The 24,309-nt window shown below is 54.0% G+C and overlaps 1 protein-coding gene across 1 annotated transcript in view; it reads left to right on the forward strand.

Annotated features, from left to right (window-relative positions):
- Positions 1-20,963, forward strand: part of LOC138843586 (rho GTPase-activating protein 20-like) — a 107,086-nt gene extending 86,123 nt beyond the window's left edge. Inside the window, exons 16-18 of the mRNA XM_070048209.1 lie at positions 16,503-16,540; positions 18,919-18,956; positions 20,706-20,963. Of these exons, the coding sequence (XP_069904310.1) occupies positions 16,503-16,540; positions 18,919-18,927 (47 nt within the window). The 3' untranslated portion in view covers positions 18,928-18,956; positions 20,706-20,963. The remainder of the gene's footprint in view (positions 1-16,502; positions 16,541-18,918; positions 18,957-20,705) is intronic.
- Positions 20,964-24,309: the final 3,346 nt, after the last annotated feature.

A 24,309-nucleotide genomic window follows, 5' to 3' on the forward strand; every position in this document is an offset into this window, starting at 1 on the left:
AGGCAGGTGTGTTGTCGGCAGAGACCCTCGCTCGGGCCAAGTGCGTGATGTCTCTTCTTCTTCCGCAGACGCCGAGCCCGGCACCCGGGAACCTGTTCCGGACGTGCCGCTCCCAACCATGACTCCCAGCACCGAGGAGGCTGACCACGACCACGACCACGACCACGACCACGACCACGACCACAACCACGGTAGGGGCCCCGTGTGCCTTGTGTCCTCTGCCCCTGGGAGCCCGCTGGGTTGCCGGGGCTCCTTGAGCGAGAACGGGCTTTCCTATTGCCTCCGGGACCGGGAAGGTGTCGCCATGCGATTCCTTGTCCCGAAACGCTGGCCTGTGCTCTGGAGCTGCGGGGACGTCCTCGGGGCTCTGCCCGGGAAGGATGTGCTCCCTGGGGAGAGAGGGGCCGCGGTGCGAGTCAGGCGCTCCGAGACGGGGCCGTGTGTCCTCCCGGGTGCTCTGGTTGGCTGCACGCTGCCTGGGCCTGTCCGCAGGTTGTGCGTTTCTCTGCGTGGTGGTCTGCTAACCCGTGCGGGAGGGGCGTAGGCTTCCCCGCCCCCCACGTCTGCTCCCGCCATGACCCACCCCGGGGGTCTGGTGCAGCACTCCCAGCCCGCATGCCTGGCGTGGCCACGGAGGCTGCGAGTGCAGAAGCCTCATGGGACCCGGCGTGGAGTGCCCCACTGCCCCTGGTGGCCCAGTGTGCGCAGCGGACTTAGGCGCGGGCACGCTGGGCTCCGCGAGGGTGGTGCTCTGTGCCTCTGCCTCTCCTGAGACGTCCTTGCCTTCCTCTTGGCGTTGGCTGGTCTCCGAGCTCCCGGGACAGCGTCCAGGAGGCGTGGCCGCTGCCTGAGGACCAGTCCTCGATGTGCCCTCTGACGCTGGCACGAGCGTGTTCTGGACCCGTGCCGTGCCCCCAGGCAGCTGGGGAGTTGTCTGCCTTGTAGTGCGGCGGGCCACCAGGAGAATCTGACCCAGTGTCCTGGATGGGCCAGTTCCCAGTCGTGCGCTCGTGGCCCAGACCAGACCCGGGCTGGTGTGTGGAGCCAGCCACGCGGGCCCGTCTGTCCTGCGTGCCCTGAGTGGGCGCAGATGAGAGAGGGCGCGGTTGCTCCGTCCGCTTTTCTCCCCTCTCGCCCCCACGCGGGGAGCCGTCCAGCGGGGCCTGGCTGGACTGAGCCCGTGCCGGACACGGTGCTCCGTTGCCGTCCTGGAGGGCCCAGAGGATTGCTCGAGGTGTGCCCACCAGGCCCCTCCCCTGAGACAGGGGGCTGGGTGCCGTCAGGTTCTTTCTTGGCTGCCCCTGGAACCCGGAGGTGGCCCTTGCCTGGTTCCTGGATCCTTTCACTTCCCCTTCCTCGTCGCCTTGCCGTGTGGAAGGGAAGGGCCGCTCTTAGCCCGCCAGCCCTGGCCAAGGAGGGGAACCCACTCGGAGGGTGGGGTGGCACCAAGGCCTTGCGCGGCCCAACGCACAAGGGGGGATGGCGCGCCCTGCTGCGGGCCCTCGCCCTGGCCCCGGTGCCACCCGTTTCCCTTGGTCGGGACTCTTTGTGGCCTAGGCAGGCAGGCGCCCGTGCTGTCTCCGCACTGACCTAGGCACCCACCCACATGAGGCGTCGGGAGGTGTGGGGCCGGGAGAACGTTTCTCTGCCTGGTTTCCTAGGCGGAGGCAGGTGTGTTGTCGGCAGAGACCCTCGCTCGGGCCAAGTGCGTGATGTCTCTTCTTCTTCCGCAGACGCCGAGCCCGGCACCCGGGAACCTGTTCCGGACGTGCCGCTCCCAACCATGACTCCCAGCACCGAGGAGGCTGACCACGACCACGACCACGACCACGACCATGACCACAACCACGGTAGGGGCCCCGTGTGCCTTGTGTCCTCTGCCCCTGGGAGCCCGCTGGGTTGCCGGGGCTCCTTGAGCGAGAACGGGCTTTCCTATTGCCTCCGGGACCGGGAAGGTGTCGCCATGCGATTCCTTGTCCCGAAACGCTGGCCTGTGCTCTGGAGCTGCGGGGACGTCCTCGGGGCTCTGCCCGGGAAGGATGTGCTCCCTGGGGAGAGAGGGGCCGCGGTGCGAGTCAGGCGCTCCGAGACGGGGCCGTGTGTCCTCCCGGGTGCTCTGGTTGGCTGCACGCTGCCTGGGCCTGTCCGCAGGTTGTGCGTTTCTCTGCGTGGTGGTCTGCTAACCCGTGCGGGAGGGGCGTAGGCTTCCCCGCCCCCCACGTCTGCTCCCGCCATGACCCACCCCGGGGGTCTGGTGCAGCACTCCCAGCCCGCATGCCTGGCGTGGCCACGGAGGCTGCGAGTGCAGAAGCCTCATGGGACCCGGCGTGGAGTGCCCCACTGCCCCTGGTGGCCCAGTGTGCGCAGCGGACTTAGGCGCGGGCACGCTGGGCTCCGCGAGGGTGGTGCTCTGTGCCTCTGCCTCTCCTGAGACGTCCTTGCCTTCCTCTTGGCGTTGGCTGGTCTCCGAGCTCCCGGGACAGCGTCCAGGAGGCGTGGCCGCTGCCTGAGGACCAGTCCTCGATGTGCCCTCTGACGCTGGCACGAGCGTGTTCTGGACCCGTGCCGTGCCCCCAGGCAGCTGGGGAGTTGTCTGCCTTGTAGTGCGGCGGGCCACCAGGAGAATCTGACCCAGTGTCCTGGATGGGCCAGTTCCCAGTCGTGCGCTCGTGGCCCAGACCAGACCCGGGCTGGTGTGTGGAGCCAGCCACGCGGGCCCGTCTGTCCTGCGTGCCCTGAGTGGGCGCAGATGAGAGAGGGCGCGGTTGCTCCGTCCGCTTTTCTCCCCTCTCGCCCCCACGCGGGGAGCCGTCCAGCGGGGCCTGGCTGGACTGAGCCCGTGCCGGACACGGTGCTCCGTTGCCGTCCTGGAGGGCCCAGAGGATTGCTCGAGGTGTGCCCACCAGGCCCCTCCCCTGAGACAGGGGGCTGGGTGCCGTCAGGTTCTTTCTTGGCTGCCCCTGGAACCCGGAGGTGGCCCTTGCCTGGTTCCTGGATCCTTTCACTTCCCCTTCCTCGTCGCCTTGCCGTGTGGAAGGGAAGGGCCGCTCTTAGCCCGCCAGCCCTGGCCAAGGAGGGGAACCCACTCGGAGGGTGGGGTGGCACCAAGGCCTTGCGCGGCCCAACGCACAAGGGGGGACGGCGCGCCCTGCTGCGGGCCCTCGCCCTGGCCCCGGTGCCACCCGTTTCCCTTGGTCGGGACTCTTTGTGGCCTAGGCAGGCAGGCGCCCGTGCTGTCTCCGCACTGACCTAGGCACCCACCCACATGAGGCGTCGGGAGGTGTGGGGCCGGGAGAACGTTTCTCTGCCTGGTTTCCTAGGCGGAGGCAGGTGTGTTGTCGGCAGAGACCCTCGCTCGGGCCAAGTGCGTGATGTCTCTTCTTCTTCCGCAGACGCCGAGCCCGGCACCCGGGAACCTGTTCCGGACGTGCCGCTCCCAACCATGACTCCCAGCACCGAGGAGGCTGACCACGACCACGACCACGACCACGACCACGACCACAACCACGGTAGGGGCCCCGTGTGCCTTGTGTCCTCTGCCCCTGGGAGCCCGCTGGGTTGCCGGGGCTCCTTGAGCGAGAACGGGCTTTCCTATTGCCTCCGGGACCGGGAAGGTGTCGCCATGCGATTCCTTGTCCCGAAACGCTGGCCTGTGCTCTGGAGCTGCGGGGACGTCCTCGGGGCTCTGCCCGGGAAGGATGTGCTCCCTGGGGAGAGAGGGGCCGCGGTGCGAGTCAGGCGCTCCGAGACGGGGCCGTGTGTCCTCCCGGGTGCTCTGGTTGGCTGCACGCTGCCTGGGCCTGTCCGCAGGTTGTGCGTTTCTCTGCGTGGTGGTCTGCTAACCCGTGCGGGAGGGGCGTAGGCTTCCCCGCCCCCCACGTCTGCTCCCGCCATGACCCACCCCGGGGGTCTGGTGCAGCACTCCCAGCCCGCATGCCTGGCGTGGCCACGGAGGCTGCGAGTGCAGAAGCCTCATGGGACCCGGCGTGGAGTGCCCCACTGCCCCTGGTGGCCCAGTGTGCGCAGCGGACTTAGGCGCGGGCACGCTGGGCTCCGCGAGGGTGGTGCTCTGTGCCTCTGCCTCTCCTGAGACGTCCTTGCCTTCCTCTTGGCGTTGGCTGGTCTCCGAGCTCCCGGGACAGCGTCCAGGAGGCGTGGCCGCTGCCTGAGGACCAGTCCTCGATGTGCCCTCTGACGCTGGCACGAGCGTGTTCTGGACCCGTGCCGTGCCCCCAGGCAGCTGGGGAGTTGTCTGCCTTGTAGTGCGGCGGGCCACCAGGAGAATCTGACCCAGTGTCCTGGATGGGCCAGTTCCCAGTCGTGCGCTCGTGGCCCAGACCAGACCCGGGCTGGTGTGTGGAGCCAGCCACGCGGGCCCGTCTGTCCTGCGTGCCCTGAGTGGGCGCAGATGAGAGAGGGCGCGGTTGCTCCGTCCGCTTTTCTCCCCTCTCGCCCCCACGCGGGGAGCCGTCCAGCGGGGCCTGGCTGGACTGAGCCCGTGCCGGACACGGTGCTCCGTTGCCGTCCTGGAGGGCCCAGAGGATTGCTCGAGGTGTGCCCACCAGGCCCCTCCCCTGAGACAGGGGGCTGGGTGCCGTCAGGTTCTTTCTTGGCTGCCCCTGGAACCCGGAGGTGGCCCTTGCCTGGTTCCTGGATCCTTTCACTTCCCCTTCCTCGTCGCCTTGCCGTGTGGAAGGGAAGGGCCGCTCTTAGCCCGCCAGCCCTGGCCAAGGAGGGGAACCCACTCGGAGGGTGGGGTGGCACCAAGGCCTTGCGCGGCCCAACGCACAAGGGGGGACGGCGCGCCCTGCTGCGGGCCCTCGCCCTGGCCCCGGTGCCACCCGTTTCCCTTGGTCGGGACTCTTTGTGGCCTAGGCAGGCAGGCGCCCGTGCTGTCTCCGCACTGACCTAGGCACCCACCCACATGAGGCGTCGGGAGGTGTGGGGCCGGGAGAACGTTTCTCTGCCTGGTTTCCTAGGCGGAGGCAGGTGTGTTGTCGGCAGAGACCCTCACTCGGGCCAAGTGCGTGATGTCTCTTCTTCTTCCGCAGACGCCGAGCCCGGCACCCGGGAACCTGTTCCGGACGTGCCGCTCCCAACCATGACTCCCAGCACCGAGGAGGCTGACCACGACCACGACCACGACCACGACCACGACCACAACCACGGTAGGGGCCCCGTGTGCCTTGTGTCCTCTGCCCCTGGGAGCCCGCTGGGTTGCCGGGGCTCCTTGAGCGAGAACGGGCTTTCCTATTGCCTCCGGGACCGGGAAGGTGTCGCCATGCGATTCCTTGTCCCGAAACGCTGGCCTGTGCTCTGGAGCTGCGGGGACGTCCTCGGGGCTCTGCCCGGGAAGGATGTGCTCCCTGGGGAGAGAGGGGCCGCGGTGCGAGTCAGGCGCTCCGAGACGGGGCCGTGTGTCCTCCCGGGTGCTCTGGTTGGCTGCACGCTGCCTGGGCCTGTCCGCAGGTTGTGCGTTTCTCTGCGTGGTGGTCTGCTAACCCGTGCGGGAGGGGCGTAGGCTTCCCCGCCCCCCACGTCTGCTCCCGCCATGACCCACCCCGGGGGTCTGGTGCAGCACTCCCAGCCCGCATGCCTGGCGTGGCCACGGAGGCTGCGAGTGCAGAAGCCTCATGGGACCCGGCGTGGAGTGCCCCACTGCCCCTGGTGGCCCAGTGTGCGCAGCGGACTTAGGCGCGGGCACGCTGGGCTCCGCGAGGGTGGTGCTCTGTGCCTCTGCCTCTCCTGAGACGTCCTTGCCTTCCTCTTGGCGTTGGCTGGTCTCCGAGCTCCCGGGACAGCGTCCAGGAGGCGTGGCCGCTGCCTGAGGACCAGTCCTCGATGTGCCCTCTGACGCTGGCACGAGCGTGTTCTGGACCCGTGCCGTGCCCCCAGGCAGCTGGGGAGTTGTCTGCCTTGTAGTGCGGCGGGCCACCAGGAGAATCTGACCCAGTGTCCTGGATGGGCCAGTTCCCAGTCGTGCGCTCGTGGCCCAGACCAGACCCGGGCTGGTGTGTGGAGCCAGCCACGCGGGCCCGTCTGTCCTGCGTGCCCTGAGTGGGCGCAGATGAGAGAGGGCGCGGTTGCTCCGTCCGCTTTTCTCCCCTCTCGCCCCCACGCGGGGAGCCGTCCAGCGGGGCCTGGCTGGACTGAGCCCGTGCCGGACACGGTGCTCCGTTGCCGTCCTGGAGGGCCCAGAGGATTGCTCGAGGTGTGCCCACCAGGCCCCTCCCCTGAGACAGGGGGCTGGGTGCCGTCAGGTTCTTTCTTGGCTGCCCCTGGAACCCGGAGGTGGCCCTTGCCTGGTTCCTGGATCCTTTCACTTCCCCTTCCTCGTCGCCTTGCCGTGTGGAAGGGAAGGGCCGCTCTTAGCCCGCCAGCCCTGGCCAAGGAGGGGAACCCACTCGGAGGGTGGGGTGGCACCAAGGCCTTGCGCGGCCCAACGCACAAGGGGGGACGGCGCGCCCTGCTGCGGGCCCTCGCCCTGGCCCCGGTGCCACCCGTTTCCCTTGGTCGGGACTCTTTGTGGCCTAGGCAGGCAGGCGCCCGTGCTGTCTCCGCACTGACCTAGGCACCCACCCACATGAGGCGTCGGGAGGTGTGGGGCCGGGAGAACGTTTCTCTGCCTGGTTTCCTAGGCGGAGGCAGGTGTGTTGTCGGCAGAGACCCTCACTCGGGCCAAGTGCGTGATGTCTCTTCTTCTTCCGCAGACGCCGAGCCCGGCACCCAGGAACCTGTTCCGGACGTGCCGCTCCCAACCATGACTCCCAGCACCGAGGAGGCTGACCACGACCACGACCACGACCACGACCACGACCACGACCACAACCACGGTAGGGGCCCCGTGTGCCTTGTGTCCTCTGCCCCTGGGAGCCCGCTGGGTTGCCGGGGCTCCTTGAGCGAGAACGGGCTTTCCTATTGCCTCCGGGACCGGGAAGGTGTCGCCATGCGATTCCTTGTCCCGAAACGCTGGCCTGTGCTCTGGAGCTGCGGGGACGTCCTCGGGGCTCTGCCCGGGAAGGATGTGCTCCCTGGGGAGAGAGGGGCCGCGGTGCGAGTCAGGCGCTCCGAGACGGGGCCGTGTGTCCTCCCGGGTGCTCTGGTTGGCTGCACGCTGCCTGGGCCTGTCCGCAGGTTGTGCGTTTCTCTGCGTGGTGGTCTGCTAACCCGTGCGGGAGGGGCGTAGGCTTCCCCGCCCCCCACGTCTGCTCCCGCCATGACCCACCCCGGGGGTCTGGTGCAGCACTCCCAGCCCGCATGCCTGGCGTGGCCACGGAGGCTGCGAGTGCAGAAGCCTCATGGGACCCGGCGTGGAGTGCCCCACTGCCCCTGGTGGCCCAGTGTGCGCAGCGGACTTAGGCGCGGGCACGCTGGGCTCCGCGAGGGTGGTGCTCTGTGCCTCTGCCTCTCCTGAGACGTCCTTGCCTTCCTCTTGGCGTTGGCTGGTCTCCGAGCTCCCGGGACAGCGTCCAGGAGGCGTGGCCGCTGCCTGAGGACCAGTCCTCGATGTGCCCTCTGACGCTGGCACGAGCGTGTTCTGGACCCGTGCCGTGCCCCCAGGCAGCTGGGGAGTTGTCTGCCTTGTAGTGCGGCGGGCCACCAGGAGAATCTGACCCAGTGTCCTGGATGGGCCAGTTCCCAGTCGTGCGCTCGTGGCCCAGACCAGACCCGGGCTGGTGTGTGGAGCCAGCCACGCGGGCCCGTCTGTCCTGCGTGCCCTGAGTGGGCGCAGATGAGAGAGGGCGCGGTTGCTCTGTCCGCTTTTCTCCCCTCTCGCCCCCACGCGGGGAGCCGTCCAGCGGGGCCTGGCTGGACTGAGCCCGTGCCGGACACGGTGCTCCGTTGCCGTCCTGGAGGGCCCAGAGGATTGCTCGAGGTGTGCCCACCAGGCCCCTCCCCTGAGACAGGGGGCTGGGTGCCGTCAGGTTCTTTCTTGGCTGCCCCTGGAACCCGGAGGTGGCCCTTGCCTGGTTCCTGGATCCTTTCACTTCCCCTTCCTCGTCGCCTTGCCGTGTGGAAGGGAAGGGCCGCTCTTAGCCCGCCAGCCCTGGCCAAGGAGGGGAACCCACTCGGAGGGTGGGGTGGCACCAAGGCCTTGCGCGGCCCAACGCACAAGGGGGGACGGCGCGCCCTGCTGCGGGCCCTCGCCCTGGCCCCGGTGCCACCCGTTTCCCTTGGTCGGGACTCTTTGTGGCCTAGGCAGGCAGGCGCCCGTGCTGTCTCCGCACTGACCTAGGCACCCACCCACATGAGGCGTCGGGAGGTGTGGGGCCGGGAGAACGTTTCTCTGCCTGGTTTCCTAGGCGGAGGCAGGTGTGTTGTCGGCAGAGACCCTCGCTCGGGCCAAGTGCGTGATGTCTCTTCTTCTTCCGCAGACGCCGAGCCCGGCACCCGGGAACCTGTTCCGGACGTGCCGCTCCCAACCATGACTCCCAGCACCGAGGAGGCTGACCACGACCACGACCACGACCACGACCACGACCACAACCACGGTAGGGGCCCCGTGTGCCTTGTGTCCTCTGCCCCTGGGAGCCCGCTGGGTTGCCGGGGCTCCTTGAGCGAGAACGGGCTTTCCTATTGCCTCCGGGACCGGGAAGGTGTCGCCATGCGATTCCTTGTCCCGAAACGCTGGCCTGTGCTCTGGAGCTGCGGGGACGTCCTCGGGGCTCTGCCCGGGAAGGATGTGCTCCCTGGGGAGAGAGGGGCCGCGGTGCGAGTCAGGCGCTCCGAGACGGGGCCGTGTGTCCTCCCGGGTGCTCTGGTTGGCTGCACGCTGCCTGGGCCTGTCCGCAGGTTGTGCGTTTCTCTGCGTGGTGGTCTGCTAACCCGTGCGGGAGGGGCGTAGGCTTCCCCGCCCCCCACGTCTGCTCCCGCCATGACCCACCCCGGGGGTCTGGTGCAGCACTCCCAGCCCGCATGCCTGGCGTGGCCACGGAGGCTGCGAGTGCAGAAGCCTCATGGGACCCGGCGTGGAGTGCCCCACTGCCCCTGGTGGCCCAGTGTGCGCAGCGGACTTAGGCGCGGGCACGCTGGGCTCCGCGAGGGTGGTGCTCTGTGCCTCTGCCTCTCCTGAGACGTCCTTGCCTTCCTCTTGGCGTTGGCTGGTCTCCGAGCTCCCGGGACAGCGTCCAGGAGGCGTGGCCGCTGCCTGAGGACCAGTCCTCGATGTGCCCTCTGACGCTGGCACGAGCGTGTTCTGGACCCGTGCCGTGCCCCCAGGCAGCTGGGGAGTTGTCTGCCTTGTAGTGCGGCGGGCCACCAGGAGAATCTGACCCAGTGTCCTGGATGGGCCAGTTCCCAGTCGTGCGCTCGTGGCCCAGACCAGACCCGGGCTGGTGTGTGGAGCCAGCCACGCGGGCCCGTCTGTCCTGCGTGCCCTGAGTGGGCGCAGATGAGAGAGGGCGCGGTTGCTCCGTCCGCTTTTCTCCCCTCTCGCCCCCACGCGGGGAGCCGTCCAGCGGGGCCTGGCTGGACTGAGCCCGTGCCGGACACGGTGCTCCGTTGCCGTCCTGGAGGGCCCAGAGGATTGCTCGAGGTGTGCCCACCAGGCCCCTCCCCTGAGACAGGGGGCTGGGTGCCGTCAGGTTCTTTCTTGGCTGCCCCTGGAACCCGGAGGTGGCCCTTGCCTGGTTCCTGGATCCTTTCACTTCCCCTTCCTCGTCGCCTTGCCGTGTGGAAGGGAAGGGCCGCTCTTAGCCCGCCAGCCCTGGCCAAGGAGGGGAACCCACTCGGAGGGTGGGGTGGCACCAAGGCCTTGCGCGGCCCAACGCACAAGGGGGGACGGCGCGCCCTGCTGCGGGCCCTCGCCCTGGCCCCGGTGCCACCCGTTTCCCTTGGTCGGGACTCTTTGTGGCCTAGGCAGGCAGGCGCCCGTGCTGTCTCCGCACTGACCTAGGCACCCACCCACATGAGGCGTCGGGAGGTGTGGGGCCGGGAGAACGTTTCTCTGCCTGGTTTCCTAGGCGGAGGCAGGTGTGTTGTCGGCAGAGACCCTCACTCGGGCCAAGTGCGTGATGTCTCTTCTTCTTCCGCAGACGCCGAGCCCGGCACCCGGGAACCTGTTCCGGACGTGCCGCTCCCAACCATGACTCCCAGCACCGAGGAGGCTGACCACGACCACGACCACGACCACGACCACGACCACAACCACGGTAGGGGCCCCGTGTGCCTTGTGTCCTCTGCCCCTGGGAGCCCGCTGGGTTGCCGGGGCTCCTTGAGCGAGAACGGGCTTTCCTATTGCCTCCGGGACCGGGAAGGTGTCGCCATGCGATTCCTTGTCCCGAAACGCTGGCCTGTGCTCTGGAGCTGCGGGGACGTCCTCGGGGCTCTGCCCGGGAAGGATGTGCTCCCTGGGGAGAGAGGGGCCGCGGTGCGAGTCAGGCGCTCCGAGACGGGGCCGTGTGTCCTCCCGGGTGCTCTGGTTGGCTGCACGCTGCCTGGGCCTGTCCGCAGGTTGTGCGTTTCTCTGCGTGGTGGTCTGCTAACCCGTGCGGGAGGGGCGTAGGCTTCCCCGCCCCCCACGTCTGCTCCCGCCATGACCCACCCCGGGGGTCTGGTGCAGCACTCCCAGCCCGCATGCCTGGCGTGGCCACGGAGGCTGCGAGTGCAGAAGCCTCATGGGACCCGGCGTGGAGTGCCCCACTGCCCCTGGTGGCCCAGTGTGCGCAGCGGACTTAGGCGCGGGCACGCTGGGCTCCGCGAGGGTGGTGCTCTGTGCCTCTGCCTCTCCTGAGACGTCCTTGCCTTCCTCTTGGCGTTGGCTGGTCTCCGAGCTCCCGGGACAGCGTCCAGGAGGCGTGGCCGCTGCCTGAGGACCAGTCCTCGATGTGCCCTCTGACGCTGGCACGAGCGTGTTCTGGACCCGTGCCGTGCCCCCAGGCAGCTGGGGAGTTGTCTGCCTTGTAGTGCGGCGGGCCACCAGGAGAATCTGACCCAGTGTCCTGGATGGGCCAGTTCCCAGTCGTGCGCTCGTGGCCCAGACCAGACCCGGGCTGGTGTGTGGAGCCAGCCACGCGGGCCCGTCTGTCCTGCGTGCCCTGAGTGGGCGCAGATGAGAGAGGGCGCGGTTGCTCCGTCCGCTTTTCTCCCCTCTCGCCCCCACGCGGGGAGCCGTCCAGCGAGGCCTGGCTGGACTGAGCCCGTGCCGGACACGGTGCTCCGTTGCCGTCCTGGAGGGCCCAGAGGATTGCTCGAGGTGTGCCCACCAGGCCCCTCCCCTGAGACAGGGGGCTGGGTGCCATCAGGTTCTTTCTTGGCTGCCCCTGGAACCCGGAGGTGGCCCTTGCCTGGTTCCTGGATCCTTTCACTTCCCCTTCCTCGTCGCCTTGCCGTGTGGAAGGGAAGGGCCGCTCTTAGCCCGCCAGCCCTGGCCAAGGAGGGGAACCCACTCGGAGGGTGGGGTGGCACCAAGGCCTTGCGCGGCCCAACGCACAAGGGGGGACGGCGCGCCCTGCTGCGGGCCCTCGCCCTGGCCCCGGTGCCACCAGTTTCCCTTGGCCGGGATTCTTTGTGGCCTAGGCAGGCAGGCGCCCGTGCTGTCTCCGCACTGACCTAGGCACCCACCCACATGAGGCGTCGGGAGGTGTGGGGCCGGGAGAACATTGCTCTACCTGGTTTCCTAGGCGGAGGCAGGTGTGTTGTCGGCAGAGACCCTCACTCAGGCCAAGTGCGTGATGTCTCTTCTTCTTCCGCAGACGCCGAGCCCGGCACCCGGGAACCTGTTCCGGACGTGCCGCTCCCAACCATGACTCCCAGCACCGAGGAGGCTGACCACGACCCCGACCACGACCACGGTAGGGGCCCCGTGTGCCTTGTGTCCTCTGCCCCTGGGAGCCCGCTGGGTTGCCGGGGCTCCTTGAGCGAGAACGGGCTTTCCTATTGCCTCCGGGACTGGGAAGCTTCTGCAAAGTGCTTCCTTGTTACCAGAAGGTGTCCTGTGACCTAGGATTTCTCTGTCTTTTGCTTACATAGATCTTTCATTTTTTCCTCCAGTGTTTGAACTGCCTTTAACGCTGCTTTTTCAGTCTGTTTTGCTTCGATTTTCTTCACCTTCCTTAAAGGTTTCCCTTTTTTTTTTTTTTTTTTGTCTCTGAGTGGTACAGTTTTCTCTGTCTCTCTGTGCCCATTTTGCCTTTGCACTGTAATATGTACTTTGTTTCCTGTAATTTGCCATGATTCAGGACATTTTTCTCAGTGACCTCTTTCTGTGAATCCAAGATTTTCTGTTTCATTCTGGTTTTTTGTAGGTTCTGTGGTCTCTGTAATCTTGTTACAGATCGTTGTCCCCAAACTTGTAGCGCCCCCATTTGAACTTAGGAACAATCTGTTTGGCTCATGTGTGGTTTGTGCTTTAGAGTTACTGCTGTTGTTCCTTTTTGACGTGACATTTTTGTGGTGGAATGTTATTGCTAAGTGTCTCCTTTTCTGAAAATATGTCTGTGTTTTCTACCTGTTTTGGAATCTTCATCCTTCTGCTTAACATGGATGCGTTTCTTCAGTGTAGAAGTGCTCGTGTGCAAGTCGTGTCCTCCATGACTGCCTTTTGTCCTCGTGAGTCCTATCATTGGCTGAACACTGCTGCATAACGACTCGGCATTTTTGAATGTTCGCAGAGCCTTTTAGTTTTTCTTCCTTACTCTTTAGTTAGGAAGTTATTTTTTGTTACTCTATACTAATGCTGAATGAAATCTGTCTTCTCAGTCACTCAGTTCAGTATGCCTGGATCCTTCCATGGATGAAATAATAGCAGAACTCTAATCAAGTGTCAAGTCTTCTCGCTGAACCTAATGCTCCAGTGTGCAGTGGAGCCAACCTGCACCTATATTTGCATGTTGTTCCATTCCTGTGTTCCCCATTCGAACATTTGTAAATATAGTAGAAAATTTTTCAGATATTGTCTGAGATGGTACCAAACTAAAAAACACTCTTGGACTACCTGTGACTTTACTTGTCTCCCAGGTAGACACCATTTGTGCCATTTGTATGTTACCAGATCTCTCATTACATCTTTCTCTATTCTTTGGCTGTCTGGAATTGTCTTTGCAATTAGGAGTATCAAGATATGTCCCTGGACAGAAAGAAAACCTTTAAGAATGAGTGGAGCGCAGGAAATGATTTTACTCTAGCTGTTTGAAATCCATGAGCCATTTCCCATAATGTATGTTTGCATGTACAGGAACATGAGTCAGAATTGTCAGGAACATCCATTGTGAGTGTGTTCATCTCTGTGTTTCAGAAATACTGATTTTATTCCTCTCTGATGTGAAAAATCACCGAGGACTTATTTTCTTTCCCTTACCGAAAGACCTGATGATTACATGGGAATCTGACATTTAGGATGGTCTGATAACTGATCAAACTCCAAATGTGTCCAATGATGCTAGCACCAGTCTCCCTTTGGGTACACTTCTGTTCTAACCTCTGTTCTCTTGAGCACTTGATGTGCTCAAATACCAGAATGCCTTACAAGTTCCTTTGATATTCTCTGCTGATCCTTTCTCTGAACACTAGGGGTTGCTTTTTCCATTTTTCCTTTGTGTTTCTTAGGTTGCTGGAAACCTTTGATGTTCTGGCCTGGAAGGATAGAGTTCCTAGGTACAACATTGCCCCTGGGGCACATTTACTGAGACAGCCAGTTTGCTTCCTGTGGCTCTACACTCAGTATGCGCTTCCCAAGATCACAAAGATGTTCAGTTTCTCTCTCCTTATGCTTTTGCAGCTGTTTATGGTCACTGCAATGCTTGGTACACAAGTTCTATACCACCACGTGCCACACACTTTTTTCCTTGTAGTATTCTAGCTTTGCATTTGGTACTTCTGATATGTAGTTGATTCTTAGTTTATGATGTCTCAGAAACCTCCAGAAAGTGTTGATTTTGAGTGCCATTTGCTGGGATGTCAAATCATTGATTTGCTTGTAATAGCAGGTTGAGTGTGTTTTCTCAACCTATCCGAAGACACTTTTAGGTACATCTGCAGCGGAGTCAATCTAACCAACTTGGAAATCCTAACCATTGCCACACATATACCTGGTCCAAATCCTCCATGCGAAGAGAAGGGCATGCCTGAGCTTGGCATGTGTCAACCGTGTCATTTGTATTCTGTCTATTGCTTTACTGAAGAGTCGGCATGGTTGCTTAGTAGCTTGTCGCATCCTATCTACATTTCTGGAGCCCTCCATGAAGGATAAACTTGCCTAAATATTTGCATGACTTTGTCATGTTGAATTTAAGTCTTCAGTTGCTGTCCAGGAGGGACCGGATTCCTGATGGAGTTATCCATGTGGCTCCTGTACTAGGACAGTGGGTTGTGCATCATATTGTTCTTTCGTGGCTCCCACTGGGACATGGAGAGAGCACTTTCTGAATTACTGGATCCTTTCTTTTCATCTATGACTGTTGTCTCATTTTCTCCAAGTGGAAGGGAAATTCTTTAAACTCAAATGATTGCCAAGGACATAAACCTCTAAGAATGATTTTCAACTTGCCAGTTGTTTTTCTCTCAAAACATGACAACATCTCCCCATTTTCTCCTAATTTGGATTTTTGTAGACTTACCCTTATTATGTCTCAGAAAACTTGTGCACATCCACATTATGAGAATGTGTTGTTTGGGTTGGAGATCACTTCTGTTCCTGCTTTCTGACATGGAGTTGGATCTGCATCTGAAAATCTGCTTAGGCAACTTTTGTTTTTTCTTCCACAGGAAGTATGATAGTCTCACTGGAGTCAAACCCAGAATCAGGCATGGTGACTGAGCAGAGCCTTCCAGTGGCAAATGATACCATGCCTCAGCTCAGTAGGGGTCCATATGTTTTATGTCCTCTGATCTATGAGATGCTGAAGATTTCACGTGGCATAAGTTCTGAGAACTCCTCTTCAGTATGTCTGCCATGCTTTCAAGATAATACTGAGAGCTGCTTTTCCCAGAACGTTTGGCTATGTTTTCTTAATGTTCCTGAAACCTTTAGTTTCTGCCACGGAAGGACGTATTTCCTCGATAGAGATTTGCCCACGTGACACCTGTACAAGACCGTCATGTGGAAGCGCATCATCTCTCACTGGCCAACAGCTGCACATTCTATGGGCACTTTGCAAGTTACCAGAAACTTGGCGATTGTCTATCTTTACCCCTTTGCTATAGCCTAAGGTCATCTGATGCTTTGTTCTCAGCTGCTGTTCAAATACAAATAAAACATCTTGAAGAAATTTAAAATAGGAATTGTTTAACAACTCTCCTATCTATCTGTTTTGTTCTCATGCATTTTCCTTTACTTCTGTTTTGGGGTACCATAAAGTTCATGAGAATCATCATTATGAATTAAACATGGTGGGATGTAAAATAATTTATGTTACACCATGTGCATATTGATATGGGTCTGTTTTCTGAAAACATCATTAGACAGCCTTAGTTCTTTCCATCAACAGAATAAGTAACACCACAATGGAAATCCAATCAGTGTCAAGGTGTGTGACTGACCATGATCTTCACTGTGTGAATATTCAGCCCGAATCTAGAGTGGGACCACACTTTCCTTTTGCACTTTATCTTCTTAGTTACTGAAAAGCACTTTGGTGTATTTCCTTAGGATTTCTTCTTACTTCCATACAGTTTCTTTAAGTTTACACAAAGAATCCATTTTCAAAATGTTCATGTGACCACTAACTTGACTCGGTCTCTTCGGTTGTTCTCCAGGAAGGATGGAATTGCTCAGCAGAGATTGTCCTTGAGGGCTCTAATCTAAGGCAAAGCTTTTGTTTCATGTTGTTCTCTGTGTGGCTCCCAGCAGAACACGGAATGGGCACTTTCCAAGTTACCGTATCCTTTCCTTTTGTCTATACTTGGCTTTTTCTTTATTGAGGGGTGTTTGCAATTGGTAAGTCACAAACGATATTTAAGGATAAAAATAAGGAATCTAAGGATATATTTGAAATTGGCATTTTTGTCGCTGAATTATTAAATCTATGAGCCGCTTTCTCATTGTACCTATCTTTATAAACCTATGTCTGGCCGGCGCCGCGGCTCACTAGGCTAATCCTCCCCCTTGCAGCGCCGGCACACCGGGTTCTAGTCCTGGTCAGGGTGCCGGATTCTGTCCCGGCTGCCCCTCTTCCAGGCCAGCTCTCTGCTGTGGCTAGGGAAGGGAGTGCAGTGGAGGATGGCCCAAGTGCTTGGGCCCTGCACTCCTTGGGAGACCAGGAGAAGTACCTGGCTCCTGCCATAGGATCACTGAGGTGCGCCGGCCGCAGCAGCCGTTGGAGGGTGAACCAACGGCAAGGGAAGACCTTTCTCTGCCTCTCTCTCACTGTCCACTCTGCCTGTCAAAAATATATAAATAAATAAACAAAAATAAACCTATGTTTATCTTGTGTCAGAAAACTCATGAAAATCCACATTTTGAGCATGTATTTCTATGGGTTCAAATAATGTTTTCCTGTTGTCAGTTGATAAAATGATTGTGTTCTGAAAATATCCTAAGAAAACTTTTGATTTACCTTCCACAGGTGATTTAATGCTACCCTGGAGTACGAATCAGTGTAAGGTATGATGACAGAGTAAAAAAAATTTTCAATGGCAGCTGAAGCCTTCTGTCCTCTGCATTCTGAGTTACTGAGAGTTGAGTTAGCATCATTCCTTAGTATTTTTCTTCATTTCTATGCACTTCCTTTAACCTAACACTAGGGACTACTTTTCAAAAATATCTTTGAGTTTTCTCACTTTGCTTGAAAACCTTAGTTTCCTCACAGGAAGGAGTACTTTAGTAGAGAATTGTCATTGAGGTATCTAAACTAAGACTAGTGTTTTGCTTCTTGTTTTTCTATCATTTGTTTGCTGGAGTACACTGAGTGGGAATGTTCCAACTTGCCAGTTGCTTTCATTTTTTTCCATCCTTTTCCTTTGGCTTTACCAAGGGGTAGTGTAACGGTCAGTACACAATGCATTCAAAGGCAAAAATTAAACAATGTAAGAAGGAAGTTAGCATGAGGACTTGTTTTGCTCCCCCAGATTGTTAAACCTGTGCATCAAGTTTTCATTCATTGTATTTACATAAACTTACCTCTTAGAAGCCTCATGAAGTCCACATCATGGGTGTATTATGTTTCAGTATATTTTTTCTTTTACTGTTGCTCCATGTTGAAATGAATATGTTGTCTTCAAATATACTAAGATAACTCCTGGTTTTTCTTCAACATAAGAAATTTCCCCCACCACTCCAAACCAGAACAGTGTCACGTATATTCACTGACCAAAATCCTCCAGTGGTAGAAGGTGAGAAGTCTGACCTTCTATGGGACCACCCGTGTCTACTGTACTCTGTCTTCTGAGTTACTGGAGAGCACAGTTGACATGATCCCTTAGGATATTTTTTCCCGATAAACTTCATTTCACCTCACAGTATGAACTACATTTTCTAGAATGCTTGCGCATGTTTTCTAATGTTGTTTGACATCCTCAGTTTCTGTGCATGAAGAATGGATGGAATTCCTGGGTAGAGAACTGCCCAAGAGGCACCTAAAATAAGAAAAGTGTTTTGCATTGTTATTCTATCGTTGCCTCACAGTTGCACGCTGCATGGACACTTTTCGTGTTACCAGATAGTATCAGTATCTCCTTATGCCTTTGCCATAATGCAGGGTAATTTCAGTGCTTTCTACACAAATAGTGTTCAAAGGTAAAATTAGACACCTAAAAATGAATCCAGAACATATATTTTCCTTAGCTTTTCTACATGAAGTCTCAGAAACCTCATGAAAATCCCCATTGTAAGTGTAGGATGCTGGTATTTAAAGTAATTTGTTATTACTATCTGGTACTGAGATGAGTCTGTCTTATGAAAATGTTTTAAGAGAGCTTTATTTTTTTCTGCAACGGAATGAATGACACTCCAGGGGAAGCCCACCCAGTGTCAAATATGGTGACTGACAAAAATCTTCCACTGGGAGAGGATATCAGGCCTAACCTTGCAGTGGGCCTACTGATGTTTTCTCTCCTCTTTTTCTTACTTATGAGGACAGCTGGCCTGATTCCTTGGGGTTTTCTCTCTTTATTTTAAAGATTTTTTAAATTTATTTGAGAGGTAGAATTACAGACAGTGACAGACAGAGAAAGGTCTTCCATCTGTTGGTTCACTCCCCAAATGACCACACTAGCCAGAGCTGCACCGGTCCAAAGCCAGCAGACAAGAGCTTCTTCCAGGCCTTCCACATGGGTGCAGGGGCTAGAGCACTTGGGCCAACTTCTACTGCTTTCCCAGGCCATGGTGGAGGGCTGGACCAGAAGAGAAGCAACTGGGACTAGGACCGGTACCTATATGAGATGCTGGTGCCGCAGGTGGAGGGTTAACCTACTGTGCCAAAGCACCAGGATTTTATCTTTCTGTACAAATCTTTAAACTTTACACTAAGAACTATTGTGCAGAAATGTTTGTAGAAGTTTTCTAACTTGGCTTGGACTCTTCAGATCCTGTGCAGGAAGCATGGAGTTCCTTGCCAGGGAATTTCCCGTGGGGCACTTAACCTCATCTACTCCATTTTGTATTCCTCCTATTCTATCCTTGACTCCTAGAGAAACACCAAATGGGCACTTTCCAAGTTACCAGACCTTTGATTTTTATCATAATCTTTTTGTCTTCTGAAAGAGTAGTTGCGATTGTTAAGATACAAATAATAGTCAAGGATAAAAGGGGAAAAAAACTAAAAATGAATTTAAACAAGAATTTTGTTCTAAAATTATTAAACTATGAGCTTTTTTTCATTATCCATACTTTAAGAAACTGATTTTAATGATGTATCAGAAAACTCATTCAAGTCCACAATAGGAGCCAATTTGCTTGGATTTCAAATTTTTTTGCTGCCATCAGATGTTGAGATGGGTCTGTTGTCTGAAATATCTTGACAACTTTTGTTTGTCATTCTACAGGTGCTTTGATGCTACCGCTGCTGTTGACACAATACCAGGTAGGGTGAATGGCCAAAATCTCGAAATGGCACAGGATGCCACGCCTGAGCCTAGATGGGCCCACCTATGTCTTCTGTCCTCTGCATTCCAAGTGGCTGGAAAGCTGAGTTAGGATCTCTTTTCCTTAAGATTTTCTTTTCTTTTCTCTGTATTTTACTTAACATAAGACTAAGGACTACTGTTTCAAAATGTTTGTTTTTAAACTTTGCTTGAAATATCTTCAGTTTCTTCCCCTGGTGGGTGAAGTTCCTTGGTAGAGAATTGCCCATGAAGCCCATAAACTAAGACCACATAGTCTTCATGTTTTCTTCACACTTGTTGGCAGTACAACACTGAATTCACATTTTCCAAGCTACAAGTTTGTTTCATTTTTTTCTTTGCCTTCATTAAAAGTAGTTCTAATGCTGCAAGACAATTTGGTATTCAAAGACAAAAACTAAAATATAAGAATCAAGGTACAATAGGAAGTTGTTTTGGTCCAACAAAGCAATTACTCTAGGTATCAATTTGCTCATCAGTTGTATCTTTTCATAAGCTTATCTCTAAGCTGTCTCAAACCTCCTGAAATCCACACCATGAGTGTATCATGCTCTCACCTAACATTATTTTTCCTGCTCCCTGGTGTTTCTTCAGCAGAACAAATTACCCTGCTACTGCAGACCAGACCAGTGTCCACTATAATGACCAAGTGAATTCTCCAGCCGGAGAGGATGCCAAGCCTGCGCTTGGTATGGGCCCACCCAGTGCACTGTCCTCTGACTTCTGAGTTACAGAAGAGCACAGTTACCATGACTGCTTAGGATTTTTTTCCCCATGCACTTCATTTAACCTCACAGGAAGGACTGCTTGCACAAGTTTTCTATTTTTGCTTGACACATTCAGTTTCTGTCCAAGAATGGATGGAATTCCTGAGTAGAAAATTGCCCAAGAGGCACCTACACCAAGACAACCATTGTGCATCAAGTGGTTCCATGTGTGTTCGTAGTTGCACACTGAATGGACACTTTCCAAGCTACCAGGTCCTTTCAGTTTACCTGCCCTTATTCTTTTGCTTCATCAGGGGTTAATTGCAATGCTTTGTACACAAAGAGTATTCAAAGATAAAGGTAAATCTTCTAAAAATGAAGAGTGGGGATTTGTTGGGTTCAGAAAGTATAATATCTATGGTTTTTTCATAACACATATTTTCCTTAAATTGTCTGCATGAAGTCTCAGAAACCTCATGAAAACACTCCTTTATGAGTGTGTGACACTTGGCTTTAAAGTACTTTTTTTGCCACTCTCTCTCTCATACTGAGTTTACTTTATGAATATGTCCTAAGAAAACTTAGGTTTTATCTTCAGTGAAATAAATAATGCCACTCCTGGAATCTGACCCCATGTCAAGTAGGGCGATTGACCGGAATCCTGCATTGGAAGAGGATTCCAGGGCACAGCTGTGTCCTCTGTCCGCTGTTACTCAAGAGCTCCATTGGCATGGTATCTCAGGGCTTCCTCTTAACTTCTCCTCAGTAGTGCCAGCAAGCACTCTGCAAACCTAGGTTATTATTGGCAAAAGGCAATTTTTTTACAGGGTGAAGTTTGGTTCATAACCTGGAGACATGTATTATCAGTTCCTTCTCATGTGTGTCTTTTGGTTTAATGATGTTTACCTCATTTCTTAGGGGAAATCTTGAGGGCAGTTCTTTAATCAGGAATTGGGATATCTCCCGAATCTGAGAATATTATTTCACTTTTTATTTCAACAGAAATGGAACCATCTCATCATATCTGGTGCTTTGGAACAACAGTAATCGACCCTATAAAGCAAGCTGCAAAACTCACATCTAGTAGGGGGCCGCCCAACTCTCCAAAATGAATCATTTTATTTCATTCAATGGTAGCATATTCACAGCTGGACATCACCAATTTCCCTACACTCTACCATGAAGCTAAGAGTGTTTTTAGAAAAAAAATTGACAGATTTTTCTTTCTGTCCAGAAATAAACAAATTGGCTTGCAACTGACTTCAAAGGAGTCATGTTTTCTGACTGTGCGGAAATCATGTTGTACACTTCACACTTCACAGACTTATTCAAAAAGGAATATGGAATGATCTGATTCCAAAATTTCAGCTCAACCCATTTCAGTCTTGAATTTCCAATTCCATTGTTCAAGGGGACATGCAACAGTTACTATAAAATCAGTATTTAAGAATACAGTGAAATATATAAAAACAGAATGAAAATATGAGCTGATATTGGCACAAAAAATTTAAACCCACACATAGTTTTTTTCATGGTAGCATTTTCATACATTTTTTTTCATCATGAAGTCACAGAAAGTTCATGAAAGCTCATATTCTAAAATCTCATCAAAATTTGATAAAGATGCATACCATAAAATCCTTTGAATGGATTTAAAATCGTGTTCATACCAAATCACATTTTAATTCTATTTTTTTTGAGTTTTTTAAAGATTTATTTATTTACTTGAAAGTCAGAGTTACACAGAGAGAGGAGAGGCAGAGAGAGGTCTTCCATCTGGTGGTTCGCTCCCCAATTGGCTGCAATGGCCGGAGCTGTGCTGATCTGAAGCCAGGAGCTTTTCCTGTGTCTCCCACACAGGTGCAGGGCCCAAGCACTTGGGCCATCTTCTACTGCTTTCCCAGGCCATGGTGGAGAGCTGGATCAAAAGTGGAGCAGCCAGGTCTTGAACTGGTGCCCATTTGGGATGCTGGCACTTCAGGCCAGGGCGTTAACCCATTGGATCACAGTGCCAGTCCCTATGTTTTTTGAGTTTTATGTTCTCATTTTTCATTTTGAGGGGCTTTTGTTCTTTTTTTATCTTTTTATTTTTTGTTTTGTAATTATTCATTTTTTTCCTATTTTGACATTTATGTTTTTATACCGTTTATGAAATGGTTGATGTCTCCTGGACAAATAACTATTTTCAATATTCTGGATATCCTGAAGATGATGTTCATTATACCATATATTACTTTTATAAGAATCTTCAGAAAATCATACATTAATAATGAAATATTATAACTTGAAGACATAAAGAACATAAGTGATTCTCAGTTCCCACCCACTTTTAAAAGAGAGTAAGCTCAGTTACCTGACTGTAGAGTGCCATGATCACACTCCACTAATTTGTTATGTAGGAAAATTTGGCATTATACTGTGTCCAGAGCAAAACGTGAATCATAGCATCTTTCCATATATGTCTTCTCGATTTTAATTCCTATCTTATTTTCATCAATGCGAAGTCATTTAGGAAAAATTCAGTAATACAGTCCTTCAATGATGCCCATAAACCTTCAATATCCAAATCACATTCCAGGACTCAATGGGAATTTTCAGAACATCTGAGCTCCATCAACAATTTTGTAAGCAAAATCATCTGAAATATTCTTAAGTCACCATAAATTCTCTGATTGATTAGTGCATCCAAGGGTGGGAATGGACCTAGTAAAGGTGGTAAGATGGCTTTGGGGTTGATGCTTTTTAAAATGATTGGCTAAAGTATAGGGTCTGAGCCGCTTGGGTGTAGGTGGCAAACCGCAGGGTTTCAGGATGTCATCAAGCACCTTAACTGCCTGAAAAGACACCTGGAACTTTAGGCATTTCCCTGCTATCTGCTGATTGGCTGTTGCTAGGGGAGTTTATCGCAGGGGAAGTTTATTCTCTTTTCAGGAGCTTTTGGCTTAGGGTTCAGGCCCGAGTTACGAGATGGAGGCCTACTCTAAACTAGCTGCACCTTGATCCAGGCTCAGGTCTCTCATTGGAAATCTCTATTGTTTTAAACATATTTTACTGATGGCCCATATTAGTGAATCTGTAAATCCAGTGAATGATGTAAAATCTTGTTCTCACACGCAGAGCACATTACTTTGCTTAGTTTATAGAAGACATACCCAGTGATCTGTGCACTTCTATCTTTGTTCACCTAAAGAATTACGCTGTGACTTCTTGGCTTCGATAGTCATTTGTACATGATTAAGGCTTTGAGGGAGGCCCAGCTCAGTTGGGTCATTCTTCTGGTCTCACTGGGTCACTCGGGGGCCAGAAGACAACTGTGTATTTCTCAGCTTCCTTTGATTGCTACATAGCCATACACCAGGGGGGAGATTGGAAATCTTTTCTCACACAAATTTCATAAAGTTTTCCTATATTGCAGCTCCATCTGATTATTCCCTATTACAGATAGACACTTGGACTCACTAGACCTTGGCTCCTATATTTTTTCCACTACCAGGAATTACACTGGAGCTTTCAGTATTCTCTGGAAAATTTTAAATTCTGTGGTAAATGATCATGTTTTGTGGTAGTTCTATTCTGCTTAATGCCCACTAAAATGTACAGGCAGCTCTTCATATCCTGTGGTTTCAGCCAAATCCAGAAAGAGAATATAAGATGCAAAGTTTCTCATTATCATTATTCTCTGAAGTATAAGTTCCATTCCTTACAGAACAGTTAATTTGTAGGAGGTAGTGTAGGAGATGTAGAGGTCACTTAAAAGGATATGTGAGGGTGGCATAAATTATATGCAAATACAGTTCTACTTGATATTGGGGTAGGAGCATCTGTGGATTTTGTTATCTTTTGGGATCATGGAATCAATTCCCCACAGATGCTGAGGGACAGCTATCTATGGGGGAATGAAGATGTGCATAGTTCTTGGAATAAAAGGATTTCATATGTGTTGGTAATATCTTTACATTTGAAAGTTGGAGAGATAAGAGAGCACATATGGGATTTCAGAGGGTAGCAGTAAGACATCCATTTGATGCATGATGTTTTAGATTAATTGCAGCATTATTTTGAAGTTCTGAAATACATGAAGCATTTCCATTCATGATGCTAAAGTGGAGGATACTAATGGGATCTCTTCTCATTAGAGATGACTGCATGGTTGTGTGAAAAATCTGAGACATCAACAATTGCAGGATAAAAGGGACAAAAATATATGCCTTCACAATGCATCTAGGTTTTGAATCAGGAAAGAAATACCCTAAAGTCAATCCTTCCAGTTGCAAAAGAAGGGACAGAAAAGGAGGTAAAGAAAATCTGAGATTCAAGGAATTTGTCAGTTGCAACTCATGGGCACGATTCTTGCTATAGGGAAACAGTTAATAGTTTTCTCTCAGCACTCACACAGTAGAGACTTGAGGAAAGTAACTTACATCTTCATTTTGGAGAAAGATCCTAGGGCCTGAACAACTGTAAAAGAGCACAACTCTTGTACTGACTTATAATGACTAGAAGGCAATGAGTTTTTCAGTTTATCATCTTTATGGTAGCTGTGAGAAAGATAGTATAATCAGCAGTCTATGCTTAGTGATGTGATAAGATTAAACATTTCCATCAG

The sequence above is a fragment of the Oryctolagus cuniculus genome, chromosome 8, assembly GCF_964237555.1.
Source record: "Oryctolagus cuniculus chromosome 8, mOryCun1.1, whole genome shotgun sequence".
Lineage (NCBI taxonomy): Eukaryota > Metazoa > Chordata > Mammalia > Lagomorpha > Leporidae > Oryctolagus > Oryctolagus cuniculus.